The following is an 18,657-nucleotide window of genomic DNA, read 5'->3' as shown; positions in this document are numbered from 1 at the left end:
AGCAAAAAGGTAGCGAAAAAAATAACCTTATTTACCCCCTCTCCTGAGTTATTGACACAGTACTTGGAGATACTCAAACCATAAAACAAAACAAAACAAAACAAAAACAGCCTGTGTATATTTCCTTTGAAAGGGGGCAAGTGATCCTGTAAAATAAATTCCCCAAGTATTAGAACTGCATGCATCCAACACCATAGGAGTTTCACTATGTCACAGGTAGCTACACTTATGATGGAAATCACCGAGATGAAACCACAGAACATTGGAACTGAACTGATAGAATCTGGCTGATAGAGCTACTCCCTCATTTTATTAGATGAGGCCTTTTAGACCTAAGTTAAATAACTAGTTAATGGCAATGCAGATACTCCAAGCCAGGCGTCTTCACTTCCAGTCTGGGGATTTGCCATGACGAAAGATAACTAAGCTCTTACACTGGTAGCCCATCCTCAGAGTTCATTATTACATCTAGTTCATTGAACTTAAAAATACGACACAAATAGAACTCCGATTCGAAATCTTGATGTCTGATACAAATGCAAAGAATCGGCTGGCTCATCTTTTCCACCAAAGGATTTTATCTTTTTATTCTTTCTAAGTATAAAATAATCATTGCCTGTGCCCTGGACGGGACTGGATTCCTGTACAAATCCAGATAGTTCACTAACAGCTCAGGGAGATGATTTCTAGCACCTTTCATCCCATTCCTGGCCAGTTGGTGACTTAAATGGGGCAGGAAGCTTCTATTTTCCCAGGGGTTGAATTTTGGAAGAACCGTGTCAACAACGCCCCTTGCTGGTCAACACAAGAAAATGCAAAAGCCTTTTTGGCAAAATCAGGGCTCTAGTAAAGGTCATCAGCATGTCTCTCAAGTCATCTTCTAGTCTATGGGAACTGTGGCCAGGTCAAGGAAGAAGGCCTGGGGAAAACAGCAGGAGGGAAAACTGCATTTTTTGGGGGATGTTTATATTGTGCCTAATTAAGGTTAGATCCCAAAGAAAGCAGATACATTTTTAGTATCCCGCTGAGACTGAACAGCTATAAGACCCACAGACACATGTTATACTTAAAGACATAACAAGATTTTTATTGTTAACAGCAACGAACACAGATGGAAGAATAAAGGACATACTGCTCCTGCGTCTCACATGATCATGAAATGGCTGTTGATTTGTATTCATAAATGATGTGGTGACTCACTATATGTCTCTGAGTGAAATCTATATAAATTGTGTGTGCGCGCGCAACTCTGAGTCTGTGTGTGTGTGTGTGTGTTTGTGTGTGTAAAGAGATTTCAGAAGCCTCATTTCCCTTTGGACTCTTGCAATAACTACATTAGAAAAAGAATGCAGAAGCTTTGAAGTGAATATCTATACATCATATAGATATTATGGTTCACCCCAAATGAAAATGACATCTCACGACACACATTTTAAGCAACACACAAAGAATGCACAAGAAACACTGATTGAGCTCAATGACCTGCCTAATGAAAGGCTTGGGTTTTTTTTAATGTTTTAAAAAAAATCCAGTGGAAACCTGTCAGGGGCATCTAACGATGCATTAGCAAATTGTTTCCGAAGCAGCTCCAGGGCCCTGTTGTTTCGCGCTTGCAGAGTCTTCTCTGTTCTCAGTTCATTCTTGATGGTATCGACCTCTTCACGGATCTTATCCACTTCCAATTCATATTTCAATTTCAGTTCTTCTTTGACCAGCGCATTTCCGACCTCAGTCTGACGCTTCAACTTCCTAACAGTTTCCTTTAAATCACTGTTCTCTAGGCTCAGCTTGTGGATCATTTCTTTGGCTTGCTGCAGCTCTTCAGTTAAGTTCTTGACATCAGTTGTTTTTTCAGATAGGTCATTTCTCAAAGTTCGAAGTTCCCAATCTTTTTTTGATGTTCTCATGTCTGACTCTTGAAAATACAGGGGTTTGGGAGAGACATCTTTTTTGGAGCTCATAAGTTCTTTCTCAGCAATTTGAAATTCTTCTTCTATTTTTCTGCATTTTATATTAAGTTTTTCCAGTTCTTCATTCAAAATATTCATGCGAACTTTTGTAGACATTCCTTCGGTGATTTTCTTCTTTGATTCCTGAATTGGTGGAGTTGGTGATTTCTTTCTGATCCATGTAACACAATCTTCTTTGATGTCACACCTTTCTTCACCTGAAACATCTAAACTTGCAGATCCATGGGAGGCAGCACGTTTGCTTGTTGCGTTCTTTGACATGCGTATCTTTCTTGCTCTTAAATTTGGTTCTTTTTCATTTTGTTGGGAAATAAATTCCTTTCGCTTAAATTTATTTTCTTGAAACTTTCTACTAGGTGAATGATAAATTCCATCCATTTTCTTGCCCTTACGTGAAGCATTTCGTTCAGAAGATTGAAGGTGAGAAGAAGCTTCACCTAGAATAGCCTGTGGACTTAAAAAGGGAACAAAAAAATTCTCTTTCCAGTGTTTTCTTCCAGTATCCATTTCTTCAAGGACCTCTTCCACCCCCTGAAAAACAGAATTTTAAATCAAGGCCCATTATTTTCACTGCCAGTAGGTGAGTGGAAAGCACTAAGAAAGAATGCTGGCTCCTGGGCAAAGGGACCTAAATTCCTGAGTCTTGGCCTCCCTCTAATTCACCAAGGGACTTACTTGGGCCTCAGCTCCCTTGTCTATAAATTGAGGGAGCTAAACTAGCTAACTCTACAGATCCTTCAGCTTCACAATTCTATGATCCTATGAAATACAACCGATAAATTGACCGGTTGGGTTATTTACTGAAGAAGGGGGAAATAATCCTATGAGAAAGCAACCATACCTATGTAAATAGACTGCTTTCTAACAGTGAAAGTGATTTCAGATGAATAGGTTCGTATTAATATGAGGTTAATGCTTATGTTTCCAATGTGTCTGATTTTTTTCCTAGTTCTTTTCGGCTGGACTACTATTTATTCATTCTTGAAAGTGACTAAAACATTAGGGTTTAATGCAACATGAGCTGCTTTTTGGTAACGTATACCATGCAGACTTCCTGATGACTAACTCTGCCAAATGCCCTTCTCTCTTGACCTGTAAATTCCTGCTATTCCAGTCTTGGGTTTTGCTTTTAGGCAAGACTGCCAAGTGTACGGGATTCTCTCCCCTTTGACAGCAATTTCGTGATGAGAACCAAATGTGAACTGAAATTAATGCTGCCAAATGGGTTTTTCTCAAGATATTAACTCTAAGTGTAGTTTAAAAACTTAGCATACTAAAGCATAACCAACTTTCTAAATTTAGAAAAATTAGAGGATATTTGGTTTCAAAAGCCTTCCTTATTTGAAAGGAGTCCTTAACACACAGCTTTTCTAAAGCACAACACTATTTGCTCATTAACTATTTCTGAGAGAAGGGAGAAGGAAGGACCCAAGCAACACGCTGAAAGGCCCCTGGCATCTGAAACCCCCAAGCAGGCAACTGAAGTTACCTCTAAAGGGTGGGGAAGAAGGAGGAGAGATGACTTGATTCATTTTATGCCTTCATTTGCAGCATCACCACTGGGAAAAATAAAAATATACCTGCACCTAACTTTCCTATGCACACAAATGTAATTTTATCTTGGTAATGAGAATGACAATTGTATTTATTGTTTTTAATTATTATTTTCTGTAATGTTATTAGAAACTATAAGTGCTATACTAGTATATTACTTGTACTTATACTGTTTCATAGCACATAGATGATGACAGCAGTACATGTTATTTGCAGAGTTTTGGAAAATACAGAAAAGCATAAAAAACAAAGGACCTTTCCTCATAATCCACAGCCCTGAGAAAACCACTTGAGGGTACGTTCCCTCTTCAGCATTTTCTTTTTAATAACAGTAGTTTAAGTTTTAATAGATTTTTCGTTGCTGACAATGATAAAATAATCTTGATACCTACTAGTACTGAATATGACTGACAGCCCCCCATACACACACACACACACACACATACACACAAAGAGAGCGAGAGAGAGCGAGAGAGCGAGAGAGCGAGAGAGCGAGAGAGCCAGAGAGCGAGAGAGAGAGAGAGAGAGAGAGAGAGAGAGAGAGAGAGAGAGAGAGAGAGAGAGAGAGAGAGAGGGGGGGGGGGAAGGGACTCACTGTCACCAAGAGTATATCCCTAGTGGCAACGGCTGGGCATTGAGGCAAAGGGACGATATATTCAATGAAGATATTCAAAAGACAAAGAATGGTTCAAAAGCCATAAGCTGAGTTTTATTAAAAGTTTGTCAGTGAGACCACAGAAATGAGCTGAGACTTGACATTCATGCCAAGTGTTTGCCATTGGAGCATCATCTCCAGAAGCACCCAGAATCTATTCATTCTTAAAGAGGGAGAGGATCCTAATCTTGGTTTTCTTTCCTCCCTAGAAATATGAATGCAAGTGACTGGGAATTATTACAGCCATCATAAAGGAAAGGAAGAGAGGAACGAGAAGAGCTGAGGATGCTACTTGCCAGTCACACATCTTAGCAGACAAATTTTTATCAGACAATTCTGTAAAAGATAACAAGGCTTAGAATCAGGTAGCAATGAGAGTGATGACTACTCCAACCTAATTCTGGATAGAAGGTGTTTGCAAGATTGATCAGGAAGGAGGTGTGCAGGGGGTGAGTCAGCGAGGCCACTTTACACCTGGAGATAGCAATCACAACAAATGTGAGAAAGAGCTGTGTGTAAAGGCTAAAATAGGAAAAAACTCTTTTCATTAATAATTTCGTTCCTTGAAAAAGTCAATTCTATTTTCAACCCTCCATTAAATCCCTGGCAAAATAAAAAACAACAATAACAACTTTCCTCGATTTAACATCACCTTTTTTCCCTGAACCTCTGAAGAGTTTCCTTATATAGACAATGCTTTTCTTATAACTGAGGCTCAGAGAAGTTAAGTGTCATGACCAAGGCCACACAGCCTGTAGTGATAAAGCTGAGACCTTATCTCCCAGGTCAGTGCTTGTTCTAAAATTCCTCTTTATTCTTCCACTAGGTTTCATTCCACAAACTGAAAGAAAACAACCCACTATTTTCAGAGCTTAGGTATCTTTGAAAGGGCCACAAAGGAGAGAAGAAAAATGAAGGGGGGGTGGGGAGTAAGGAGAATTGCTTGTCACATATCAAAGGACAGAAAGAGAAAGGATTGAAAAGCCTTTTGGAATTTCCCTCCCGTGGCTTACAGGGCGGGGTCAAAGGGTCTCTGAGCTGCTGCTTCTTTCTTTTTCTCCCCTTCTCTTTTCCTCTTTCATTGGCAAGATACCCTTTTTAAGGACTTGTTCCCAAATCTAGTCACAAAGTATGGCAAAGTCCAGATTGGGGGTAAAAGCTGCCAGTCTCATTTTCTCTTCACAAATTGCACTGTGTTTTTTGGGTTTTTGTTGTTGTTGTTGTGTGTGTGTGTGTGTGTGTGTTTTAATGTAGAACAAATATGACACTGGGAGTCACTGGCAAGGACAAGGAACGGGCTTGCTTTGAAGCAAAGACATGCTTCTGCCCTTCCCTGGCAGCTATTTTGCTCTCAATAAACTTGATTAGGTTATTTGTTGCAGCAAAAGGCTTATCAAACAAGAAGCCATTATTGAAGGTATAAGCACACTTTTCAGTGGGCCAACTGTGAACATTTATTATTACAAGTGCCTACCCAAGTCTGCACTGAATACAGAGAGACTGAAGAGTAGCAGAGAAGATCTAAGGGAAATGAAAAATAAAAACCAAAAAATGAACTGGAACCCAGGAAAATATGGTCAGTGATCCTCCAGAAGTTCTTGGGACTGCACAGTTAAAGCATGGCATCCATAATGTGGCTACATCTATTCATTTGTGTCTGACATGAATTAATAATGGTCTCCTGATGGCTATAGTTAGTGTGTCCCTGAAAACATCACTACTGTTCATTCTCTGGTGACTTCCTTCTTTTTGCAGTGGCAAAGTAGTAGGTATTTTGGTAGCGGAAGTCTTGACTCATGGAAGTGGTTATATTCATCTCAAGAGTTTGGGAATCACTGGTAAAATAAATTGAATGTGAATTTATAATATAATGTGATGTAACATAATTGTTGAAAGCTAAGCAGAGAGAGATCATTTAGTATGCATTGCAAAGTAAATTCTTCCATAAAAACCTTAGGTGAATGTATATCTATCCTTAGACAGCTCTAGAAAATAAAACTCTGCAGTTTATCACGAAAGGAGAAACCCATAAAGCCAGGTCACTTTCATTTTCAAGGTGTGGGATCCCTAGAAATATACTCATATTAAAGATGGATAAGTGATTGAATGTGTGAAATCCAATTATTTGCTTTCTAAAATATTCATATTTTAAACCTCAGATTTTAGGGAATGATGGATGATGTAAAAATCAAAGACCTTTTCTCTGTCGCCTTATCTCATTTACATTAGGGTTTGATTTCAAATTTTCAGGACCATCTCTTTTGCATAAATCAAGATCTGTCTGAAAAAGGCGATTACTCTTCCAGGCAGGGCCTGGGAAACTGCTCTGGAAAACCTCCAGAGGCTTTTCCCCGCCTCACAAGAATGCTTCATTCCAAACCGTGCAACTAGGAACTGGAAAGGATTGCTGGAAGGGTCATCCCCCACCTGTGATAGGCAACCTTCTGTCATCACCCTTAGCCCCTCAGTCACCCTCAACCAGAGGTGTGGTTTTCAGCCACAGCACAGAGGCAGTAGCAAGGAAGACAAAGGGCCCTTCTTAGCCCAGGGAACTTGTTTCCCATTATTCTTGGATGGTTTCAGTTCTCTCAACCCTCAGAAAAATTGCTTGGCCAAAATAGGAAAAAATAAAAAACAACTGGCTACAAAGAAAGTCACAGGCCATGATTCTTTGCTCAATTGTTCGATTTGTTCTCACTTAAAAGCAGTGGTTCTCAAACTCTTTTTTTTTTTTTTTTCTGCTTCTCCGTTCCCAGGCACAAACATTGCCTTCGTTACCCTCTTTCCTTGTTTGAGAACATTCTGACCTGCCTCTCTAAGGGAGCTTGCCCCTTCCCCACCCTCCGGAGGATGATGGACTTGTAGAAAACCATTAAATACCAAAATGAGGACCCAAATGAACTGTCTGAAGCAAAGGTGGATGAACATGTGTTTCACTGTGCAAAGCTGTGGGGGACAAGGGGGAGTACTTTCCTGAGAAAAAAATTGTGTGTGGACTCTGGGGAAATAAAGAGGGAAGGAATCAGGTATCTGGGCTCCCGCACTTAGAAGTACATGCAAACTTACCTTCTGTGCGCCTCAGTTTCTTCAGGTGTAAAATAGGGACAATATACCTATTTCACAGGTGGTTAAGAGAAATTGTTAGCGGGCAAACTGAGGGATACCCTGGGACCCCCAAACCTGCACACTTAGAGGGGTCTGGCCATCCGTGGGCACAAAAGCAAAGGAAACTCTTCGTGGCATTAGTGTGCATAGGGAGAGGAGAAAGAATATACCAAATAAAACACCCAAAATTACCCATCCCCTCGGGGGCTAAATGCCCCATCAAATAAGATAGGCCTGAAGCCAGGCCACTGAAGCCTAAAAGCTCGCCACAATTCTAAGGCACCTTCTGGTGGGAACCCATAGGAAAGGGGCAGAAGGGGGCCAGGCAGGTCTGGGACAGAAGGAGCAAAATCAAAGTGGAAATCAAGATAATGACTGCCTCCCCATGGATCTCTCACCCATGTGTCTCTACTTGTCCCTTCTCCACGTGGTCTCCTTCCATGTCCCCCAAGTCCCAAATCCCTGGTGCAGGTCCAAAGCGGAGAAGCTAGGAACCCTTCTTCTCAAGTGTCTCTCCCGTGTGTCCCCCACCAGCCCACCTGCCTTCTGTGCTTTTAGCTTCACCTGGCAGCTCAGTTCCACCCATAGCTGAGTGGGCCAGGAATATGGTACCTCCCCCTTTTATGGAGATGCCTGTTACAAAATTAACAATGGAAATAGAAGCCACTTAAAGCATACTTGCAAACAATGGGTTTTATTCTTTTTTCAGGAGTTCCTTATCCTCCCTTGGAACAGAAAGCGACCAATCAAAGACTTTCTCCAAAGATCCATGGCCAAAGTTGCCTGCCTGATGTCTCAGAGCTCAGAAAAAGCTATTTGTATATAAAATGTTGGTACTATGAAAAGCAGAGGGCAACTCAAACTTGAATCTCCCATTAATTTAATCTGTACCCGCAGGAAAGAATTGGCCTGAAATCCTGTAAATTATGTCCCCAAATTTCTGACGCATAATGGATTCTATCTAAGCAGAAAAGTGGTAGCCTTTTCTCCAACTGATGATATTTACATTTCCTCACCAATTGCTATGCCAATTTTCCAAATGTCCGAGTGCTTTTCAGAGCCAGCAATACTTCTTAAAACAATTATTACAATAGGAGTATCAGTTTAAAGATTAGCAAGGATGACTCTGCACTCTGTGTTTTTCCTCTACATTTGTCCATCCCTTTATTTTACCAATACACATCATACTCATCTTTGTATCCCTAGCTGTTACCTGACCCACAGTAGCCCTTGAAGGGGAGCAGAACATACACCCCCAAAATATGCTTCTTTGGCATAACAATTACTTAGAGCTGGTTATTTTTCAGAAATAGCAGACAGAGGGAAAGCTCAGAAGACTAAGTAGAAGCTACCTTCCTGTAAGAAACATTTACATTTATGACGGGACTCTCTATTTGTAAGGGTGTCTTCCTTTCAATACAATAAAGCGACTGATCAAATCTCTAGAAATTCTTGTCAGAGGTTAACTGTGCTTTGCCTAATAACCTCCCAGAACTTGGTCCCCACCCTCAACATCTTGTTTTGTCTTCAACCGAAGATGGCATTTAAGGTGATGGCTTTGCTCATTTCAAGGTTAACATGTTATTACACTTGTTTTTCTCCTGTAAGTCTGTTTTTTTTTTTTTATTATGGGGAGGGGGAGTCTCAGACAAGAATCTAGACAAGTAGAGGGAATATTAATTTCCCTCCCCAACACCCTCAATAAATATTTGTTGAATAAATGATCCTTAAAATTCTATGATGAGTTTTGTAAATACTTATGATTTCTCTTTTGGCTTATGAAGACTTGGGGGATGACCTATTAGGGAAAGGACTTGTATTTGTTCTTCAAAGTTTAGTCGGCTTAGCTATAGTCTGCAGGACACTTCTTTTGTCTTTTGATGAGGCTACTGACTATCCAGATTAATGATCTAGTTACAATGTTGAAGATTTATGGTGGCCAAATCTCTTTGCTTCTTAACACCCATAGCAAGCTGTCAGTCAGCACAACTGTACTTACATGTTCTGTAGTCCAAGGTGTTCTTTTGGAAGCTCTCATTCTCCTCTTCCTATTTGAACTGAAAAATAAAATCCCCACCCCACCCCCAGCACAATTAGAGAATATAATTAACCAGAATGCCCAAAGTCCTGCTTATAGCTGGAATGTAGCTGAAAATTACAAGAGATATACTTAGAATGCGTTGGCTCTATCTGAAATGTGATACCAGGCACTTGGAGGCAAGTTTGCTTTGGGGTTTGTCAACCTATTTTCCGAACTATTATGCCACTAATGATGCAGGTATCACTAAGTCTTCCTTCCTTGAGCAGTGTAAATATCCAATGGGACAAGAATCAGGATGAAATTATTTAAGGCCATATCTCCTCACCTTTAGTACCTATTGAAAAAATGAGACTCGATGGCCCATCAGCATGCTTGTAATTAATAAGGTAGCAAGAGCCACGTTAGCAAAGAGCTGAAGCCTAGGCCTTGCCTTCCCCCCCCCCCCCCCCAGAGTACAGTTAACAGGAAAAATTGTGAAGAAGGGGAAGTGACCCAGATTTTTGCCTTAATCATTCAGGGTCCCAACATAAGGGCTAAGAGTCTACTTCATGGGACAAATTGTCCTCTCTATTGTTTGACAGATACTGAGAGTCAAGCCAGGTACCATTGAAAACTGGGCCGGGTGACCCGTTTACTACCCCTAAATCTTTGTTATTAGTGAGGAATGATTCCTCTAGAAAAAGAAAAAAAAAAAAAGGGAGTCTCCTTAATTCCTAAGGCTGAGTACTTTGTTAATTGGGGAGTCACATTCTTACTATAAATCTGTGTCAGTGAGCCTAGTTTGGTCATTTTTGTTTTGTTTGTTTGTTTGCTTTTTCTGTTAATGGTTAACCCAAACTCCAGCCATCACTTCCTCCGGTGGAGAGAAGGTGGCCCGGTCCAGGATCTGCACCACCCCGACCCCAAGTAGCACCTGCCACCTCCCGGTTCCCTACCCTCTGAGTGGAGGGCCAAACCCCACTCCTTCCACACTCCCACTTTCACGCCCTATTTCCTGCCCTCCTCAACGCTCTCAGCTCAGGGGTCCCCAAAGAGAAGAAAGCAAGCCGCAGTGGGGATCGAGATGGAGGTAGGGATTGGGGGGTCCACCCGGGTCACTCCTCAAGCCAGGAAAGAAGAGGGGCTAGCCCCCTCCCCCCGCCCCCAACACGCCACCCCGGGAGCCCGTGCTTTCCCCTCAGCAGACCAACCTGGCCGAGCAGGTGTGATCAGCTGGGCGTGGTACTTTCGTCCCAGTAGCCGGCGATGAACGGCGGGTGGCAACGCTGGGCTTCGCGCTGGCCGGGGCACCCCGGCCCGACCGGCGGCGGGCAGAGCCTCTGCAGTGCAGCCCGGTGCTGGCCGCGCCGTCGCCTAGCAACCGGCCGGCCGATTTAAAGGGACCGGGACGCGGGAGCCCCGCGCTGCGGCCAGGCGTTGCCCGCCGGCGGTCCAAAGCCGCCGGGGCACTGAGCATGCCCTGTCCGGAGGGCGCCGCGGCGCCCGGTGTTTGTGAGAAACCGGTGCTCAAATCGCGGGAGAGCGGAGCTGGAGTCCGAGTGGGAAGGGGCGAGAAACTGCGAGGCAGCCCCACCTCGCGGCCCCTTATGCCGGAGGGTCGCGGTGACTCACAAAGCCACCTGGACGGCGCGATTGTGACGGTGGGAGGGAGTGGCCGGGGTGAATCGCGGGCCCGCCCTTTAGTAACATGACGTCCAGGAGGGTTAGCCCTGGAAGGTCGCCTGGATTTAGTTGAGAGTCCCTACCAAAGTGGGAATTGTATCCTGCCCTACACACCCCACTCTCCACGTCCCCAGCCCACCCCCCCCCCCTGCCGCTCAGCACCGTGGTCTGCCTGGAATTTCTGCGTGAGACCAAAGTTCTAAGACCTGTGTCAGAAGTGCGGTGCTCCCCTGGTCCTTAGGAGAGACTGGGCTTGTGTCTCAGTAGCCTATGGTTTCCTCATTTACCCCCCTGTAACTTCTCTAAACCACTCATGTGGCTCTTAAATGTGGTTGAATTGAAAATCTTTTGGCGACACTAGTGGTTGTGTCTCCTGGTTTCCTCTTATCAGCCCCCCTCTTGCCACATATATTGCCCCCCCCCCACCTCCGCAGTTCTCCCAGTTTCAAAGGTTACTCACTAGATACAGGATTTGTTTGGTGACACAAGCCCAGGTTCTTCATTGTGTTCTAAGTTGCTCATGGTATTTGCTGAACTTGGTTCAGTTCTTGGACCAACCCGGTTGCCCAAAGATGGTTCCTCTATCACCAAATCATTCACAGACACAACACACCCTGGCTGTGGTCTGATCCCAGCCATGTAAACCCAGTAACCCAGTGTGGGGCAGAGGGAAAGAAGAGCTGGGCACACTCTGTGGGGCCTGAAGTAGAGAGGGACTGTTTTCCCAAACAGTACTAATGACTTTTAGGAAAGGTAGTATTTTCTAGGAAACATAAGGGTGAAAGGAAACATTGTTCCTGGGATCTCAAGTGACAGTAGGTTTCAGCACATTTAAGAAGTGACAGTCTAATTGATAACAACCTGGCAGGGGAGTGACTTAGAAACAATACCAAGGCATATGTCAACAATTCAAAATGGCTTGGAAACCAGATCTAACAGGTGTTAGAGAGCTGGCAAGGCTGCATTCAAGAACCTGAAGGCCTACTTCTCAAGTCTCCTTTTTCCTCCTTAGAGAACCCATGTCAACAAGAATTGCAGGCAAGAAGAGGACTAATGTCAATGTCTGTCTTTTTATGGAATGGTGGGATTGTGACAAAGCTTCTTTGCATTTGTTGTTGCTTTGTATGTGTGCTTTGTTTTAATTATTTTGAAAAGGTTTCATTTTGTTTGATATAAGGTCCCTTATTAATATAAGCCTCTTCCTTGCTCTCTGTCTCTGTTTTCTTTTTTGTACAATGGTAATATTAATTGTGCCTAACATAGGTGTGCCTGGGAGATCTTATATCCATCTCTCTCATTTTCTGACATTCATGTATTCCAACAGCTGGCAATGAACAGTAATAGTTTTTAAACTATTAACATACATAATAAAATTGTATTTTAAAACAATTTAATTTAGCCTTCTTTTACTTCCTCTTAATATCTCTGTTCCTTTTCTTAAATCTCCCCCAACTCCCATATGTTCAAGTAATGATTGCTGAGCAGTTCAATATGCCTGGAATTAGGCTAAAAGCTAGAAGAATTCAGGTAGACAAATGTGATAAATACAACAATGAAAGATTTACAAATGAAGGATGGGCTCAGAGGAAGGAGTGGTCAATCCAATAGGAAAGGAAGTTTTAAGCTCCTTGGAAATTGAACCACCTGGGTCTTGAAAGATGAATAGTAGTTCCAGGAGGTGAAGCACAGGGAATAGCATGTGTAAAGGCACAAAAACATGCAATAGCATGATAGGGTGGGAAACCTTAAAAAATTCAAGTTTACTACAGCTTAAAGAGCAAGGCAGTAAAAGGAACTGGAGTGAGAGTAAAAGCCTACAGAAAACAGTACTACATGTAGCTGAAAGTGATTTTGGTTTAACAAATTAAAATACTTGAAATTCTAAATATTTGCATTCATCTAGCTGATTCACCTTACAAAACTTTCAGTTTGATTCTGAAAATATTTATTGATTTATTTCAACATGCTGAGCAGTGTGTTAAGTACTTGACACTCAAAAATTAGTAAGATCAATGAACCCAAGCACAGGAAATATGAAGAAAACTACACCAAAGCACATGATAATCAAATTGCTTAAAACCATTGATAAAGAAAATGTTAAGAGTAGTCAGAACAAAAGGACATGGGGACAGGAGTTTTCTCCTTAGGAAAAAAAAATACAAGGCATTTTTTTTTTTGCACAGTTGAATATCTATAAAGAAGGGAAAGTAAAAGATGGCAACCTATATTTCTTTACCCAGTAAATTCAAGACAAAGGCAAAATAAAGGCTTTCCTCAGACATACAAAAACTGAAAGAATTCATCACCACAAGAATATAGAGAAACCAAACAAAGGGTCAGACAAAGACGAATTTTAAGACCAAGCCTTGAAAGCTGACCATAGAACTGAGGCATCCTGAGGGGTGGGGGAGCAGGAGTGAGAACAGAGTTGGGAGATAGTGACAATGGTAGAGGAATCTGGGTGCTTTGGTAGTGGGTGTGCTTTTGTCACTATGCCTGAAGGGGGAGATCCTATACTTCCAAAAACACTAGCAAGGATGTAAACCAATGGTACTTCAATAAAAAAATTTTAAAAATGGGCCTCCCTGGTGGTGCAAGGTGTTAAGACGCAACCTATGAATCTGTCCGCAGCCTCTGCAGCACGAGTTCGATCCCTGGCCAGGGAGCTACCCACAGGGCGCAGCAGACCTCTCCTGAGTCACCCGCTGCTCCCCTCAGCAGTGTATTTCAGTCAGTCTGCCTGTTCTTTTCCTCACTCTGTCTCTGGTGAATCCTCTCACCCCCCACACCTCTGGCCTGTACCCCAGCTCTTGTATGCATAAATAAATAAATCTTTAAAAAAATTTAAAAAATTGATCATCACAAGACCTGTACTCTAAGAAATTTTAAAAGAGGTCCTTCAGTCTTGATGCAGGATGAAAATCTATATCTACACAAAAGAATACAGAGCACTAGCAATAGTAAATATTTGGGAAGGTATAGACTTCTCTTATTTAGATTTCTTTAAGATAATCAACTGTGGGCCTCCCTGGTGGCGCAAGGGGTTAAGATGCAATCTATGAAGCTAACTACAGCCACTGCAGCACAAGTTTGATCCCCGGCCAGGGAGCTACCCACATGGTGCAGCAGACCTCTCCTGTCTCACACGCTGCTCTCCTCTGCAGTGTATTTCAGTGGATATGCCTATTCTGCTCCTCATTCTGTCTCTGGTGAACCCTCTCAACCCCGCCCTCCGTACCTCTGGCCTAGACCCCAGTTCTTGTATGCAGAAATAAGTAAATATTTTTTAAAAAAAAGTTAATCTCATGCAATTTGCAGCAACATGGATGGAGCTGGAAGGGATCATGCTCAGCGAAATAAGCCAGAAAGAAAAAGAAAAATACCGGATGGTCTCATTCATAGCAGGAATTTAAAAAACCTAAATAAAGGACCAGGAAAAAGACTAATTATAATAAAGCAAAAATCAAAATCAACAAGCAATGATAAACCAGAGACACACTATGGGGGTGGGGGTGAGGAAGAGAGATTAGGGTCAAAATAAGGGGGGTGGGAATTATATGGAGAATATAACCAAGATGAAAATGCATAGATTGTGTAAAAATGAAAAATGATGTAAAAATATATGAAATTTTAAAAAAATTAAATTATAGATTTTCTAGAGAATCCACCCACAAAATAAAATAAAATAAATTCTAAGCTATTTAACATTGCCTATAATAGTCCATAATAGTCCACAAAACCTATATATCCATAATAGTCCTCTCATATAATACTATAGACAAATTGATGTTTTTTTAGTTCCTCAAACTTGGCCAATTCTTTCCACTTCATGTCCTGGACCCTCTTCCTGATATATTGTTTCCATGTTTTCTGCATAGTTAACTCCTAGCAAACTTCATATCTCAACTTAACAGTTATTTTCTCAGAGTTGTTCCTGACCACCTAGTCAAATGCTATTTCCTTTAAAAAACAGATCATAATTTATGATTCAATATTTATTCTAGGTTTATTTATTTAAGATCTGTTCCCCCAATTAGCTCTAATTATCAGGACTGTGGAGGTTTTATTTGCTATCTTCCCTCTCTATGCACAGGACTTAGAATGTTGTTTGGCACATAGCAGGAGTTCAAGAAGCATATGCTAAATAATTGACTTCTCTTCCTTGAAGCAGGCCCAGGTGAGAAGTACAATTACAAAGAGAAGGCTTAGAACCAAGAGTATGAGATAACAGTAATATTCATAAAGACAAGGCCAAATTAAGACATATTTGTGAATGGGCCCACAATGCTTATCGCCATATAACCTCAATTACTTTCCCCTGATTAATATTTAATGAGTAAAACCTTCCTCAATAACTTAATACATGACTTTAATTATTGTTATCTACACTTTAGTTAAATGAAATAGGCAACCACCTACAAATAGCATGTATTTGTTGTGTTGACTTAGAAGTTCCTCTGCTAGATCTCTGAAAATATTTTCCAATAGACCCAACATTATCCATGGTGGTTACTTTCCTTTGGTCTGTTCATGATGTTTAATCCATAACTCATTTACCAATTTAATACTATTAATCGAACACTACTAGGTGCCAGCAACTATTTTAGCACCGAGGCTACAATAATAAAATGGATCAAATCCTTCTCCCCATGGATCTTATATCTATGTGATCAAACAAAAGGAAAAATATATAAAATGATGGAAGACAGCACAGTACAGGGATGGGGAGCGGGGGGCTGCAATCTTAGCCCATTACAAGCATGCTTTATCTTTCACATTTTTCAAAAAGGATTTAAGGTAGATACTGTTTATAGAACTTAATTATCACAAATAAAATAATAACATTGATAAAGCTTCATCTGGGAAACTTTAAAAAAAAAAAAACACCTCCTCCCCTAGGGCCTTAAGACAAGCAGAGAACTGCTCTGGCTTTAAGTCACTGACAAGCTATCACAATCTAGGGCAAGGTCTCCAGAAGGCAATGGCTAGAGAGGATAAGAGACTGAAAGTAACAATGGAAATTCCAGGAAGAAAGAAATGAGGCAAGAAGGAACACACACTTCTTGCTGATGATATGAAAGCGTGTGTGGACACACAGTCCCCACTTTTCAATTGTCACTCGGTGGTCTTTTCTCTCCTGAGATACAATTACTTCTGACAGCTATCTCTTGCGTATTTGACATATTGTAATACTATTGTTCCACTTAGCAAGTTTAGATGTAATTTTTACCAAGACATGTAATTGCTTGTGCCATATCATCCAGAATATTTTCCCATGTAAGGTAGTGACTAATTTGCATAATTTTGATTCTTATTCTATCCCCCAAACAAATATTGCATTTTGGACCTTTTTTAAGACTGGGCGTGAAAAAGCAAGACCATAAAATCGGTGCAAGATTTCAAAAAGCATCCCTAGCACCATAGTAATGATTAAACCAGGAGGGACAGTTGTTAACACAGAACATAGAACATATTGTAGATGAAGGTAAGCAGGATGGGTCTGGGCAACCAAAATAATTCTAAAGCCATGGATTCATATGACTGAGATCCTCATGTCCAGGTTAAGGAGTGAGCATATGAGCTGAGCCTGTCTATAATAGTTTCTTTCTTATGATAACTTTTTATCCCTTTTCTTATGAGCAAGAGCCTCCTTATTTTGATGACTTTATAAATTTCTCCTGAAAACTGCAAGGGTTTTAATGAACGAGTGCTAATTTTTTTTTTTTTTTGTATTTGAAGCAATTCATCACACTGTCATTGAAATAAAATTAAATTACTTCTTTTACATTTTAAAAATTTATTTAAATTTATTTATTTAAAATTGATTACTTCTAAGGGGCCTCCCTGGTGGCACAAGGGGTTAAGCATTGCACTATGAAGCAAACGCAGCCTCTACAGCACGAGTTCGATCCCCAGACAGCCAAGGAGCAACCCACATGGTGCAGCAGACCCCTCCTGCTTCGCCCGCTGCTCCCCTTAGTAGTGTGTTTCACTCAGTCTGCCTAATGTGCCCCACTCTGTCTCTGGCGAATCCTCTCACCCCCCACACCTCTGGCCTGTACCCCAGCTCTTGTATGCATAAATAAATAAATCTTTAAAAAATAATAAAATTGATTACTTCTAAGGCTCAGGTTATGATTATCAGATGGAATATTTGAGGGATTTTTTCTAATTTAACTTTATTTGTATGTAAAGTTCATAGAAGAAAGTCTTAAGTTGGGGACCTCCCTGGTGGCGCAAGGGGTTAAGCACCACGCTATGAAGCAATCCACAGCTTCTACAGCACAAGTTCGATCCCCAAGCAGCCAGGGAGCAACCCACATGGTGCAGCAGACCTCTTCTGTCTCGCTCGCTGCTCCCCTCAGGAGTGTATTTCAGTCTGCATGTTCTGTTCCCCACTCTGTCTCTGGTGAATCCTCTCACCCCCCTGCATTTCTGGCCTGTACCCCAGATCTTTATTTATTATAAATCTTAAAAAAAAAAGAAAATCTTGTTTAAATCCAATTTTTCAATTTCCTAATCTAAATCATAATCAGATCAATCAAGTAATGTATTTTTTAATCTTTCTATTTGTTTCACTTCATCATTGAATAAAAAATTCTAGTTCTACATGTTCTTCTGGAGGTTGTAATTGACTTGATGTCCGATAGGCACAGACATACATTCTTTCAATTTCACTAGATGGGGTGGGGGATGATGTGTCTTTTTAAATTCTATCCAAGTCTTCAAGGGCCTCTAAAATGAGATTAAGTTTTGTAGTAAGAGCTCGAATCTGGTGGAAACCAGTATTGAATTAAGTTTTGTAGTAATAGCCTGAATCTGGTGGAAACCATGTTCATCCGTTTTTCTCCTAAGAAAAAACTCCCAGGGCTTCCCTGGTGGCCTAAGGGTTAAGTCTCAGTGCTATCAGCACTATGGCCTGAGTTTGATCACCAGCACACCTTTCCTCTCTCCCCAGGTGCTCCCCTTAGCAGTACATTTCAGTAAATCCACCTGTTCTGCTCCCCACTCTGTCTCTGCTGAATCCTCTCAACCCCCCCCCCACACACACCTTTGGCCTACACTGCAGTTCTTTTATGCAAAAATAAATTAAAAAAAGAAAGAAGAAAAAACTCCCACCCCAAATTTTCTATACTGAATTGATATTCAGTTTGGTGCTTAATATACTCATTAATGTGTCTCTCATAGGATGTACGTGTATACCTGTGCCATCATCATAATAGTATGTAGTCCTGGTATAAAGTTCTGAACTAAATAGTTGATCAATACTTTCCCCATGTTCTTGATAACCATATGAATAACCCAAGTTTATTTAAAGATGTCCTCTGTCTCCTTTTTTTCCCTTGTCCTCAGTATGGCCTCTTAAGTGACTTTGGGGGCTTCCCTGGTGGCTCAAGGGGTTAAGCACCACACTATGAAGCAATCCGCAGCTTCTGCAGCACAAGTTCTATCCCCAGCCGGCCAGAGAGAAACCCACATGGCGCAGCAGACCTCTCCTGACTCTCCCGCTGCTCCCCTCAGCAGTGTATTTCAGTCAGTCTGTCTGTTCTGTTCCCCACTCTGTCTCTGGCGAATCCTCTCACCCCCCTGCACCTCTGGCCTGTACCCCAGCTCTTGTATGCATAAATAAATAAATCTCTGAAAAAAAGAATATTAAAAAATAAAAAAAA

General features: G+C 41.4%; 1 protein-coding gene across 1 annotated transcript; it reads right to left on the bottom strand.

Annotated features, from left to right (window-relative positions):
• Positions 1 to 1,517: 1,517 nt before the first annotated feature.
• Positions 1,518 to 2,477, bottom strand: CCDC160 (coiled-coil domain containing 160; the record flags this gene model as incomplete). Its single annotated transcript, XM_084259024.1, has 1 exon — positions 1,518 to 2,477. The coding sequence occupies one exon, from the start codon at positions 2,475 to 2,477 to the stop codon at positions 1,518 to 1,520; it is 960 nt and encodes a 319-aa protein (XP_084115150.1).
• Between the last annotated feature and the right edge of the window lie 16,180 nt (positions 2,478 to 18,657).

Source organism: Talpa europaea (genome assembly GCF_964194135.1).
Source record: "Talpa europaea genome assembly, chromosome: X".
Lineage (NCBI taxonomy): Eukaryota > Metazoa > Chordata > Mammalia > Eulipotyphla > Talpidae > Talpa > Talpa europaea.
The sequence above is the reverse complement of the archived record's forward strand: the minus strand, read 5'-3'. Positions and strand labels throughout refer to the sequence as shown.